This window comes from Ambystoma mexicanum, chromosome 1p, assembly GCF_040938575.1.
Source record: "Ambystoma mexicanum isolate Mex_15411 chromosome 1p, UKY_AmexF1_1, whole genome shotgun sequence".
Taxonomy (NCBI): Eukaryota; Metazoa; Chordata; class Amphibia; order Caudata; family Ambystomatidae; genus Ambystoma; species Ambystoma mexicanum.
The window spans coordinates 243,600,407-243,614,816 of record NC_090921.1 but is presented as its reverse complement, the minus strand read 5'-3'; the positions used below and the strand labels follow the sequence as shown (position 1 = coordinate 243,614,816).

The 14,410-nt window shown below is 49.0% G+C and overlaps 1 protein-coding gene across 4 annotated transcripts in view; it reads left to right on the top strand.

Annotated features, from left to right (window-relative positions):
* Positions 1 to 13,079, top strand: part of LOC138568665 (polyunsaturated fatty acid lipoxygenase ALOX15B-like) — a 251,431-nt gene extending 238,352 nt beyond the window's left edge. For all 4 annotated transcript variants that reach the window (XM_069646453.1, XM_069646455.1, XM_069646452.1 and 1 more), the window contains exon 14: positions 12,130 to 13,079. In XM_069646453.1, the coding sequence (XP_069502554.1) occupies positions 12,130 to 12,309 (180 nt within the window). In that variant the 3' untranslated portion in view covers positions 12,310 to 13,079. The remainder of the gene's footprint in view (positions 1 to 12,129) is intronic.
* Positions 13,080 to 14,410: the final 1,331 nt, after the last annotated feature.

Below are 14,410 nucleotides of genomic sequence, written 5' to 3'. Positions count from 1 at the left end.
AGGCACGCGATCCAAGAAGTGACTAGACTTGTAAACGCACCACAGGGAACAGAAATGTATGTTTACGTCTGGACTTGACAGCACTCCACATGGTTCACTCGTGCTGGAGGCGACATTTCTCCAAAGCATTAATTCAGGCACCAGTTGCTCACTCTTTTTGTGCCCAGGGTCTCCGCGAGATACAGTGCGAGACTGAACGCTAAAGCCCATTGGTCCCCCGCACAATGGAGAACCTGACAATAATGGGTTTAATGGCAGAGCTTGGCAACTGGGACTAGAGTTGGCAAAAGGACAAGATTCCTCGTTCCGCCCCCAAAGCAGTGCATACGCCTCGGACGCACTTATTTATCAACCCAACTGTCATGTTGACGTATCCTGGACAACGGGGGCAGGAGGGACCCGGGCGGGAAGGGAAGGGAAGTGACGCGGGAGAGGCGGGGTTAGAGGGTTCATGTTTGGAGCACGAATAAAGATGCATGTTTGCAGCTCCGTGTCGGCCTGTCATTGCTGCGACCCGCTCCCCCAACCCCAGCAGGGAACTCCACAATGGCGACGAGGATGGGGTGAGGAGCGGCAGGTTCCCCGGCAAGAGGAGACGAGTGCCGTGCATCCGCACGCGACAGTGAGTAGAACGCTCGCCGACCGGCGCCCGTAGCAGTCAAGAAGCGCGTGGCGTCGCCGCAGCACCGGGGGTCGCGGAGCCCCGACGGACAGGACGCGGGGAGAGGGAGCTCGTCTAGGCTCCTCCCCGCTCAGGATCGAGTCACAGAGAGAAGATCCGGGCCGCGGCGGTGAACACGGAGAGGCCAGAAAACTCACGCGCGCGTAGTAATACGCGGCAAGGTACGGTGCGGGCCCCTCCTCCATACAGCACACACGTGGCCCTGTGCATGGTCACGGTTGAGTCCCGACCCACGCAAGGAGAGGGAGAAGGCCATCCCGCAGCCACAACTTAATGCCAGGCCAGGCCCACGCCAGAGACACGTGGGGCCTCCCACAAGGGAAGTGAAGCCAGGGAAGCGCATTTTCAGCTGGCGTGGTGCTCATTGATGGTGCTCGTGCCTCAGAAGGCGGCCATCACACCACAACAGCGAAATAACGCGTAGGGAAGCTACGCCCTCATCGCCATGTCTGATCAGGATGCAAACCAAGGCGCAGGAGCCCCAGGAAATGGGCCCCCAGCACCCCTAAATCAAATGCTAGATCATGTGCCCTACCAACTACCAGACACACTGGCTGCCCAGATGCCGGGAGCTTTTGATGTGACGGACACTAGCAACATGGGCCCCAGGTGGACCAAATGGATTCGGGACTTTGCCCTATACCTGGGGGCCACAGGGCCAGTGGCGGATGCAAGGCAAGTGTGTCTACTAAAGCTAGCGGTCGGCTCTGCCACCCGAGACATCATAGACGAAATGCCCCAGGACTTCATCGACTCCATACAGAAACTAAGACGCCCTGGCAGCATATTTCGCACCCCACACCAATGTAGACTACGAAAGACACCTGTTCCACACCACAAAACAGGCAAAAGGGGAGACCATGGACGCATATGTGATGCGACTTCGCACAAAGCTCAAACATTGTGACTTTGCAAATTATTCGAACACTGAAGCCCTCAGATCTCAAATAATATCGGGTTGCGAGTCCCAAATATTCCGCAGGAAACTGCTCCAGAAGTCCCGCACGCTAGAGGAGATACTCGCACTGGCCAGGGTTAAAAGAGCCATTGACTCTCAAGTAGAAAGTTTCGGGAGCATGCCACTGGGCGAAAATTTGAACAAATTACACCTAGAGAAAAAGCCAGAAGAGTTATTCTACTACAAGTGTGGGTTTGAGTACCCCCATGAAGGGACATGCCCGGCCGTAGGACAACGCTGCACCTCGTGTGGTGAAGAAGGCCACTTCAAAGCAGTATGCAGACTGTTCAAGGATCGAGGGAGAGAGAGGCCCCGAGACAACACAACCCGCTCGAGGAGTCGATATGGGGGGACACCAAGCACTCACTCGACCCCAAACACCTCCAACCCTTCAAGTCAACTCGGAAGTGACCAGAGAGAGAAGGACTCCGGTGACGACCGCCAAAAGCGGAGAGAAAGGAGACGATACGTGACACGGGTTAAACCCGAAAGAAGATCAAGACGTCATGTCCGCTATTTGGTCAAACAATCACCCACAGAATCGGACCCTAGCTCCTCCGGGAGTGATCAAAAGAAGGCGTACGTTTACGCTTTAGGAAATCCCACAGCCACGGCTCATAGCCCCACCCTCATCATCAAGTTGCAGGAAAGACCAACGGAATTCCTCATCGATACTGGCGCCACCGTCAACGTGGTGAGTGAACAAGTGTATGCCGAACTAACCCTGAAACCAAAGCTCCAGCCAGCCACTGTAGATATCTACGCCTATGGTGCAAAAACTCCCCTCAAGTGCGTAGGATCGTTCAGCGGGCTATGCCGCTACAAGGGGCAAGAGATGAAAGTTCCGATTCACGTCCTGGCCACCGAAACAGACAGCGGATGTGTTTTGAGTTTCAAGGCCGCCGCAGACATGGGCCTGATACACATCTTATACAATATCATGGTCCACAAGTACATTGACCCGATTGACATGATCGACAACTTATACCCAAAAATATTCAGAGGGATTGGGAAACTCAAGAATCGACAAGTGAAATTACACGTAGACGACTCCATATGCCCCATGGCTCAGCCATACCGAGGGATCCCAGTCAACATTCAACAAAAGGTGGAGGATGAGTTAAAGAAGTTGCTAGAACAGGACATCATTGAAAAGGCCTCGGGAGCAACCACCTGGGTTTCTCCCATTGTCCCCGTCCCAAAGAAGGGATCTGAAGCTATCAGGTTGTGCGTCGACATGAGGCGTCCCAATCAAGCAATCCGCAGGGAAAGATACCCTGCGCCACGAATAACGGACATGATACATCTGTTAAACGGTGCCAAGGTGTTCTCAAAACTAGACCTCCAGAAGGGATACCATCAGCTGGTTACACCCCTAGAGTCGCAACATAACCACGTTCGTCACTCACGTTGGTTTGTTCAGATACAAAAGGCTGAGCTTTGGGGTGTCGTCAGCCGCCGAAATCTTTCAAGCCGAGGTCCACAACATCATAAAGCACATCCCCAACTGCCTCAACTACCCGGAGGACATTTTGGTGTTCGGAACTGACGTGAATAGCCACAACGAAACCCTCATGAAGGTGTGCAAAACCCTACATGATGCAAACCTCACACTTAACAAGGACAAGTGCGAGTTCCGGAAGAGCACGCTCAAGTTCTTTGGCCACGTGTTCTCAGAGGTGGGGATGACCCCAGATCCGGATAAAGTCTCGGCTCTAAATGACACGGCAGCACCAACCAATGTGTCGGAACTTCGTTCATTTCTAGGCCTAGCCAGCTACTGCAGCAGATACATCAAGGATTTCGCCTCGGTCAGTGAGCCCTTAAGGAAACTAACACACCAGAACGAGAAATTTGAGTGGAGCAGCGCATGTCAGGAAGCCTTCGAAACCATCAGGGAGAGTGTCGCAAAGGCGGAAAACATGGCCTACTACGACCCTAACCGGAGAACAGAACTAACAGTTGACGCCAGCCCTGTGGGGTTAGGGGCTATTCTGGCTCAATTCGATCCCAAAGACCCGCAACAGAGACATGTGGTAGCTTATGCCAGCCGCAGCTTATCCGACACCGAACAAGCCTACTCCCAGGCTGAAAAGGAAGGGTTGGCCGTGGTGTGGGCATGCAAACACTTCCACTTATTCCTGTATGGAAAGCCATTTCAGGTAGTCACCGATCACCAGACGTTAATGTTTCTATATTGCAATCCCCAAGCTAAGATGCCCCCTAGGATCGCCCGATGGGGGCTACGTCTGCAAGACTACGTTTTCAACATCATTCACAGACCAGGGAAGGGTGAAAACCCCGCTGACTTCCTGTCAAGAAGACCGAGGAGCAAGAGCAGACCTGAACCGTCCGTGGCAGACCGCTACCTCAGATACCTGATTCACCAAACCACGCCGGAGGGGGTTAACACAGAAAACTGGCAAGAGAAACTGAGAACGACACTGCATGCCGCATCATATGTGAAGGCCTCGCATCTGGACAATGGAGGAGGGCTAAGGAAAGGGGAAAAGCGGCAGGAGGCCAAACATGGGAAGACGTAGAACGACTTCTCCTCGTGAAAGAAGAGCTAGCCGTATCAGAGGACCATCTTCTGCTCAAGGACTGCAAGCTAGTGATCCCAGCAACCATGCGGGAGAAAGTCATCAACCTGGCACATGAGACCCACCGAGGCATTGTCTCCACACAGCGCATGCTGCACCAAAAGGTTTGGTTTCCACGAATGGATGCCCGAGTAGAGGCCGCCCTGAGAGCATGCCCCACCTGCTGCCTCATTACACCTAATCGACATCCTGAGCCCCTACAAATGTCAGAACTTCCGCAGAACATATGGGAAGCGGTTGCCGCTGATTTCTTTGGGCCTATTGAAGGGGGAAGATATGTCCTTGCAGTGATGGATGAGTACTCCCGATACCCAGAAGTACAGATGATTTCGTCCACAGCTGCGCATCACGTCGTTCCAGCACTGGACCACATTTTCTCTGCCTATGGAGTGCCCAAGGGGCTCAAGACAGACAACGAGGCCCCGTTCTGTGGACATCAATTTGCCCGGTTCGCGGAGTACTTGGGGTTCCGACATTGGAAGGTGACTCCGCTATGGCCGCAAGCCAATGGGATGATCGAACGGTTTATGGCCAATCTCAAGCGGGCCCGACAGATTGCACGCCTCACGGAACAACCATACGAACAGGTGCTCAATCAACTATTACGGGACTACCGGGGAACGCCCCATAGCACCACAGGGAAGACCCCTGCCGAACTCATGTTTGGGCGTAACCCTCAAACCCGAATTCCCCAAGCAGAGGCAAGTGCACCACGCCCGGCGATGGATGCGGAGGTCCGAGAGCGAGATGAAGCAGCAAAGAACAAAATGAAGGAATACACCGACGCCCGCAGAAAAGCCTAGACATCCCAAATAACCGTAGGCGATGTAGTAGCGGTTCGACAGCCCTCGACTCACAAACACACGCCTGCATTTCGGGAAGAGCCCCTTCTCTTTACCCAGAGGAATGGGTCGATGATCACCGCACAAAGCTCCACGGGAGCGGTAACCCGGAACTCGTCCCACTTCAAAGAACTCCCACTGCCCGGAACAAGACGCCTGAGCGGCAGGGTACAAGTCCCACCAGATGAGGAATACAGTGATCAACGAGGAGAGGATCCGTGGGAAGCTGACGAATCGGATCAAGATCCAGAACTTGAGACGGCTGAGAGCAGACCGTCACCAAGGGCCGAGCTGACAAGACCACAGCGAGTCCGGAACAGACCTCACCGGTGGATCGAGGAAATGGCCTAGAGACTCGCCAGACCATCGCCTGTTGCGAAGAGTGTGGTAACCATTTAAAAAGGGGGGAGATGTCATGTTGACGTATCCTGGACAACGGGGGCGGGAGGGACCCGGGCGGGAAGGGAAGTGACGCGGGAGGGGCGGGGTTAGAGGGTTCATGTTTGGAGCACGAATAAAGATACACGTTTGCAGCACAGCCCCGTGTCGGCCTGTCATTGCTGCGACCCGCACCCGCTCCCCCAACCCCAGCAGGGAACTCCACACCAACAATGTCGATAAAGCCTTGTTGGGAACTGAGACTACGAACTGGGCCCGGTGTAGTGCGGCCCTTGCTAACCTATTGAAAACACTAATTTTACTGAAGTTATTTGTGTGTGAAAGAAAATGGCTATCTTCCCGAAAAAAGGACATACTATAGATCCAATTAAATCACAGTGACATCACTAACATTCTGCACACTAGAGCAAACCTCACAAATCAGTGCCTGGGCATTTTGAGACATTTTAGATCAACATAGGTAACTACAACAGTAACTTGTTTTTTTATTACAAAATACATTCAAATATGTAACCTAGCTTAGAAGATGTCAATATTTTTTAAAGCATCGACCAAGTCAAAAAACCATTTTATTAACATAAACATGGCGGCCGCCATTTTGGAAGTAAAAATGGCTGACACATTCAGAACACAATCCAAATGCAAGCAAGGAGTTCAAAAAGGGGTGTGGTTTGGGGTGAGATGGGTGGGAATGGGAGGAAAATCATATAGATGTCACTTACAGGTGGGCATCAAATTGTCGGAGCACATAGCCGAACAACACAAATCCATCCTCATATCATCTGCACTGAAAAGTATTGCAAAAAACGCATTCAAATCCCCCATTTTAAGCTGTTATGTTAATGACAATAGTTTCGGCTTCCAAGTAGCGCTTTTAGCGCCACCTAATGGCAAAACTAAAAAATGGCACTGAAAAAAAAAAAAACATTCACAGATGTGTTCTGTAAGAAAAGCCACATTATTTTCTCGACGAATGCCTTAATGTCTGCCTCAGAGACCCTGGAACTGTTGCTGAAGTTTGACTGTAAAAAAGCCACTGATTGGTTTTTATAAGCCAATGGCTGGGACAATGTTGCCAGCCGCCCTCTGCCTAAAACGGATTGGACTGATCTGGTCTGTATCTTTTTTGAAGTCTGAAACCGGTTACATTCTCTCCAAGACATGGAGCAGGGTATTAGGTTGAAAGTAATGGGTTAGGGGGTTTCCAGGGCTGTTTTCTTACAGGAGTTCTATCATGTTTAAGAGTAGCAGAAACCTGCCTGAACTGGAGACTGTCATTGATATTAGGTTAATTGACCCATGAAGATGGGAAGTTGGATTAACAGGACATCCTCTTATCCATGGATGCAAACAGGTCGAAGGGTTTGATGGTGAATATTGAGATCTGAATGATATGGATGAAAGGGCGATAGCACAGAGATGACTGATCATGTCACGCATAGAGTATCTAGCCATTGCAAAGATCTAAAGATGCTGGTTGAGAGAACTGCAGAGCTAGGATGCTTATGTTCACTAGTGATGCTTATCATGTGAGATTTCAATGCATCCTGCTATCCACATATAGTTCTTCACACACTCTAATGTTCCATCCGCCCTTCCATCAACCCATTCACACATGACCCATCCATTCAAGCATGAATCTACCTAGCCCATACCTACCTATGCATGTATCCATCAATGCGTCAACAGATGTACCTTTGTGTCCAAAAATGTAAGCCTTCTCACACACATTTCAACCTCTGTACCTCTCACAAAACTAGGCTATGTCACCCTAACTCCAGCCCTGACCACATTCTTAATATAAAAATGAAATGACCTCACCCTAAACCCTACCTCTTTGCTGCACCCAGAAAACCTGACCCTTCTCCAAAAGTAGACACCATTATTCTCCATAGATCAGATACCCCCTCACCAAAACACTAGGCTCGACTCACCAACAGCCAAAAATCTAGTCCTTCAACGCTTACCCAAAGACCTGAGCTTGTATTGCTTCCTCACCAAAACATCTGACCCCCTTCCCGTACTCATAATATTGACCCACAACACCTGAACAGCTTATCCAGCACATCCAGACCACCACAGTCTCCTAACTGTCTAATTCTCCACTCATGGACAGCCAAAATGCTGACCCTCGTCCTTTGCCCCAAAACATGGGAATGGAATGATAATGTTCCCAATCCCGTGACCATCCTATCTTTCTCAAACATGCAACATCCCAAATCATTAACACTACCACACCCAGAAACCTAACTCCCCTTAGGTATTAACATTACCCCCCCCCCCGCCCCAAAATAAAACCTCCAAAATATGACCTCTGCCATTATCGCGAAACATCCCCTAACCTAATGATCCAGGACTATATTTTAGGAGGTGTCTGATGTGGAGATTTTGCTCCAGTTGCCCCAGTGTTATATTCTCATAGGGGGGTAGTCGAGGCCTGGGGGCACCTACCTGTAGGCTACATTTCTTGGGCATGAGCAGGCAGCGAGGCTAGGGGTACCTTTCCAATGGCCATTGCCGCTCCACCTTAGATTCACAGGGACCGGTGGCACAAGTTAACTCTGATGGATGGAGCCATCAGAGTAACCTACGAAGGCTGCACTGCTGCCTGATTGCCATTCCCAGTTTGTCTGCTCCATTGGGACGGATGTTTCTACGTTACCTCTACAAACATGAAAGAGGCGAAGGGACAGATTCACAAAAAATAGAAAATGCGCTCATTTCAATTGCACAATTTTGAGAAATGCGCAGGACACCTCATTCTCAAAAAATGACCTGTGCATTTCAGGTGGGGCTGTTCAGTGGCCCGCCGATGTGCTGTCCAGCCCCTTTGCATACATCCGTTTTGGGAGCGCACTCCCAACACCAATGTAGGGAATTCTCGCGTGGTTGCTGGGAGCGCATTTCACCGAGACGGGCCTTTAAGGGACCCGTCTAAGTGAAAAGAAAACAAGAAAAGGCAGCATTTCCAAACCCCCAAATAATGCTCGTGTGGCAGATGAGACTGCCACACATATAAAACCAATAATAGCTTGGTGAGAAATGGCCATGCCATGATTAGCGCCCCCCCTGCCCCCTCTGCCTGTTCTGATGAACCTAGTTTCTGCGCATTTCAAAGGCATCCAGTCTGAGAAATTGTGATGCGCTTTAAAATGTGCAGAAACACCTTCCTCTCTGCGCAAAAGCGCAACGGTGCAATGCACTCATTTAGATGCCCTTTCTGAACTGGCTGCCACTTTTTGTGGCACAAGTGTGGCGATGCGCCAGTGCATCCCCTCACTTGTGCATGCCAAAGGAGGGTGAAACGTCTGCCCCCCCGTCACTACTCTTTCACATTATCTTCTTGATGCCACATTCTTGATTCCTTTGTCGAAGAAAAAGCCACCCCATGGATAACTGGCGGCCCAAAGTCAAAGGGGAACTAAGGGCAAGCGCTATCTGGGAAATAGAAACGAGACCGTCTTACTTTCCCAGACTCAGCCGGAGCTTTCCATAGCGTCAGGTGATGCAGCTGCACCATGTTCAGTGGCACACACCAGCAAAATATAGCTTCCAATTATATAAGGGACCCGGGATTCGAACCTGTGTTGCTCTGCGTTTTCTTGCTTCCAAGAGGGACCCGGGATTCGAACCTGTGTTGCTCTGCATTTTCTTGCTACCAAGAGGTACCCGGGATTCGAACCTGTGTTGCTCTGCATTTTCTTGCTTCCAAGAGGAACCCGGATTCGAACCTGGGTTGCTCTGCATTTTCTTGCTTCCAAGAAACCTAGTAAACGGAAAACTTGATGTGTCCTCTAAGGGGAGAAGTGATGGGAGGAGCATGTGGATCACAGCCTTCATAAGTGTTTCTTTGAAAGGCAATGGGCGGAGTCCATCTTGGAACACAATTCAAAGCTAGTACACTACAGGCATTCACAGCCTCCATCTTGGAGATATTCGAACTGTGTTGCAATGCCTTTTCTTGCTTCCAAGACAAACGCGTTGCTCCTGAGCTATCCTCCCCACCCAATAGCAGAAACGCTTTTTATCTGTTTACCTCTATCCACATCCTTTCCTATTTCTGGCTCCCTTCCTCATTCTCCCTTTTTAGGGATCGGTTATAGTTTGCAAATCTTCATGCCTCAACTCTTGTCTGCTCTACTACGCTTAGAAACCAGGCTTGTGATCTAAAATGAAACAGTTGAAAACCACAGTAAACGTACAGATTGAAGTGATGGACAGATGGTTATGCTAGCCATGGCAGAAAATCAGTTCACCAGCGCTGCTGCTGTTGGGAGAATCCACTGCATCTAGGGAATCTGGGTATTCCACCAAAAACACCTTCTGTGGATCAGCCTTTGCAGACTAGATCCATGAGGTGACGGGTGAATTTGGAAAGACCACAAACAGGTTCTGCATGCGTACCCCGATGTCCTGTCCGATTAAGGACATGCCATAGATTTGGGATGCCATCACCGGAAAGAGAATGGGAGGTGAGCTCTCTAATATGCAGTTCATTAAATAGAACCCTGGTGCTCAGGAGGGACACCATCACACATGTACATTGCTCCTGTGTGACCCTGCATCTACAGCCTATCCACCTTGACTAGCTGGGCCACTGTGCAATAGATCTCACTCAGAATCTGCTTTGTTAGATGGGAAGACCTCTTCCGATGGCCTCCACTTGTGGAATTGAAGTAGTTCATCGGAAACAAGATCTGTGTGGGTAAACATATATATTCACAGGTGCTTCAACTTGGTGATCTATTTCCTACAAATCGCGCAACAAGGAGGGGAGGCTCTTTGACTCCCGCTGTGTCTGACCCTCGAACCATGGGCAACACTGAGCTTTGTTAAAAGTCCACAGCCGGCAGTCACGCTGTGGTGCTCTTAGGGCCTAATGCAGGGTACTCACCTGAGGTACTGTCTCAGTATAAAACCTTCCCAATGTTGAAGGATCCTTTTGAGACTAACATACTGGCTGGACCTTCAGGCGTTTCACCTGAACATCCCATTGGGGCTAGTCGGCGGTCATCTAAGGCCTGCTCAGTATAACAGAGGGTACTCTGCTTAATAAATGGTGCTTAAGACCAGTGGCACAGTGACTAAGCCTGCGGTGCAGTTCCTGTCTCTGCTACCCTTCAATTCCTGCAGGGGTATGGGCTTTGCCGAAAAGGAAAAACATGAGGAGGCATCCAGACCAATGGGCGTAAAACCTTCCAGTTGTGGATCCTCCAGTGATTTGGGTTTGGGGTACTCAGCTATGCTCTCTCGACCCCTTAGTCCTCATGCATTAGGCGTCTGATCCTTCAACCCCCAACTCAAGATTCAGTAGAGTTCCACGATTCCATGGTGCTACCCACACTCCAGCTCATCCTATGCCATTCTCTATGCTGTATTGTATGCCTTAATGCATAACTATTCCTTAAAGGCGTCCAACACCGGTCTTTGCCTACAGGCTTCCATTCCGCCTCCATGAGCACTAGTCTCTTTTCGGAAGAAGTCATTCTTTCATGGCTCCATCGCTGAGTGTAGGTATGCGGCCTGCTTAGCTCAGGTAAGTCTGTCATATCCGGTGAACCTGCAGCTCCCGGTGCGTGCTGTTCTCCACCAAGCATCTAACACGAACGGATGAGCAGATTCACTGACCATAATGCTGGGTTCTGGCACATTTGAGTTGTCATGGAAAAAATGACTGCATATGGACCTCGGGCGCTTCTTGGATGGAAGTGCTGTGTTTCAGTACGTGTGTCTGTGCCGCAGAAATAGGGATGCATGGAGCCTGAGCTTCATGATGGTGGCACGAAGCTAATGTATGTTTCTCACATGTGTTCTCATACTTGTGTTTTCCCATACAGAATGGTAGAGTGCCGTTGCTGCTAGAATAATCAAATGATGGGATACCGGACAAAGGGAGAGGGGAAAGTAACCTGGTCAGCATATGAGGTGTCTCTAATTAGTTGTTCAAAGGGTGGGATTGCTAGTACGAGGAGTCTGGGGATCTCTAACACGTCCCCCTTCACGTAGCTCATGTCACTGGCTTGAGGACTCTAGTAGGCTGGCCTTCCTGGTCAATAGCGTCTTAATCAGCTGTTGGGGTCAGGACATTTGGTATCATTACAGGTTTGGTGGTATTTCTGCAGTAAATCCACTGAAATCCCACCAAACAGATTTATGGCTATTGGCACGTGGCCTGGAGGAGTTACAGCTGGATTACAAGTGGAGCTAGGCAGTATTAGTCCACATTTATTTCAATCCACAGGAATCCATGGGGATTTCGGTGGACTCCCCGGCAAACTTGTAATATGGCAGTACAGAAATGAAACAGTAATGGAATTACCGGCATGTTACCACTGTTTTCTTTTTTTCCCTGCACCGCCATATTCGTAATGAGGCACATTGGTTTGATCACAAGCCTGACAGAGAGACTATTGAAACTAGTAGTCCAAAATAGTTGTAGCAAACCAATCTTTTCAAAATATTACTGAGTGTTGATTAACCAGTGATGAAGTAGTTCCACAGTTAGCCCGAATTAATTTTAGCACAATCCTAGAACACCCAAGTACTCCTCACTGAATGCTTGGATTAATTGTCCCATGACGAGAAGTTGTGTTCCTTGCTTCACATAGAATTTGCTGATGTTTTTTCACATGTTCTCTTTTTCAGAGACCTCTGGGCACCTACCCTGATGAACATTTCACGGAGGAGGGACCCAAACGGTGCATCCGGGCATTCCAGGAACGTCTGTCTGAGATATCCAGAGAGATTGAGCACAGAAACGCATCCCTACCCATCAAGTACAACTACATGAACCCCAAAGTGATAGAGAACAGTGTGTCCATATAACTGTAAATAAGGAGCCAGCAAACACCCCCTGCACTGCCAACCAAAGCCCATCTACCATCAGTAAAAGCATTCCTCATACCCTTAGATTTCAATAATATCCAGAAAGAACATCCACCCCGAACACCCAGTGTCTGATAACCGACACAAAAGCATTTCATATAAAGTCTGATTTCAACAAGCAAACAGTAAGAATGTTCCAGAATGTTCTGGAATCAATGTGACATAGCCAATGAGAGCATCAACCTTGCTGAGGTAATGCACGACCTTGCAGGCCATCAGCCGGAAGCCACTCTCAGTGGTAGAAGTGTACCAAAAGAAGTAGTGGAACCGTAACCCCAACAGAGGACAGAGAAGGTGGGAGCATGGTGCAACATTTGTGAAGGGGTTGTGGCCGGCGAAGTTAGACAGCCGAGTGGGTGGAACGGGCAAAGGAAGGAGACCCCTCTGTATTGTGTTCCTTTGTCCTGCCTGTCAGTCAGCTTTATTATCTGTCAGTCAACTGTTACGTGTGTATATTGCCTTTGTTAAATTACGGGGCTCTACTTGCTGATTGTAACTCTGCTGGAACCTGCTGTACAGATGATGCTTCCAGGCTCGGACTGGCTTATAGGGCAATAGGCCCATGGCTGAACCAAAAACACAAAATGCTGGTGTGGCCCACTTTGAGGGACACTTTTTTGGCCAATTTGTTCCAGTTTGATGAGTTCATTCCCTCTGCGGCTAGTAGTTTTGACCAGTGTTGCTGAATAAATAGTCTTTAAAATGTACAATTTGCATCATACTTATTCAGAAAACTCCCTCTTAGTTACTATTCAAACAGTGTCACAAAAGGAATGAATAGCCATTTGCAACTGGGGCCTCTTCCTAGGTGCCCGAGACAATTTTATTGCCCAGTCCAACCTTGGATGCTTCAATGGGGGCATTTAAGTCAAACATCTTATGCTGTCATGAATCTACTCTAGAAATGGATTCCTAAGCCTGCGGCTCAAGAATGAAAGTATTTGATCTCCTCTGGTCTGGCAGAGAGTCTTAAGGACGGATTGGCTATTTTCGCAATAAACCTGATACTTCCCTCCTCACTTTCTATACTACTACTCGTTCTCTCCGATCTGCTGATCTCTTCCTACTCTCTTCCTCCTCCCCCCCTGCTCCCCTTCCAGCTTCCGCTCTTTCCAACTGCTCACTCCTTTCCACTGGAACCGCCTCCCCCTCTCTATCTGCTCCATTCCCTCCTACCATACCTTCCGCACCAAAATCTTATCTCTTCCATTCACCTCCCTAACCCTTCCACTCTACTCCCTCCTACCCTACTTCCAACATCTCTAATTATTGTCTCTTCCATTCACTGTTTGCTTCCTCTTTACTTCTGCTTTTACCACTACTCATACCTCTTTTTACCCTCTCACGCCTTGTTCCTTCTCTCTCACCAATCCTCATCTATAATGTAAATTGTTTCTTGTACTGTTTTCTGGTTTGATTCAAGTTGTTATCTAATGCTTCTTATATCTGTTTGTTGTATCTTGCTTGTTCCTCTTGTAAAGAGTTTTGGAATAAAACGCTATATAAATTCTTTTTTTTTTTTTATTGTGTTAACCATTAGGTTTTTACAAAATCAGTCTTTCTACTTAGGACACCACTTGATTCCGTCGTGTCGGGATTTAATCGAGCTCGCCTGAGCTATTGCTCCGAGCCAACTAGATGGTCGCGTTCGACCGGAGTGTTAGCCCTTCTGAGAGCAACGTCCAGGAATTTGGCAGTCATCCTAGACCATCTGGGCGAGTCTCCAGAGATTAGCCTATTCCAGCGGGTTTCTTCATCAAATCTGATTTCATTTGATGCAAGTGGTGCCAGATATGTTAGTCTTTCTGTTGTTAAGGCTGTACATGACATTAGGAGGTGGTAGATCGTTTCTTTTTGGGTAGGATCTCCACATAGGCGGCAATGACTGTCCGAGGCGCCCTCACGAGCCGCTAGAATTTCCCTTGTGCTTAGTAGGTTCAGTCGTGCTCTCATGAATGTCTTCCTCAGATTCTTCTCTGGAAATTTTTCGCAGTATTTTAGAGGGACCCTTAGCCGATTGTGCGTGGGAGGTAGATGCTTT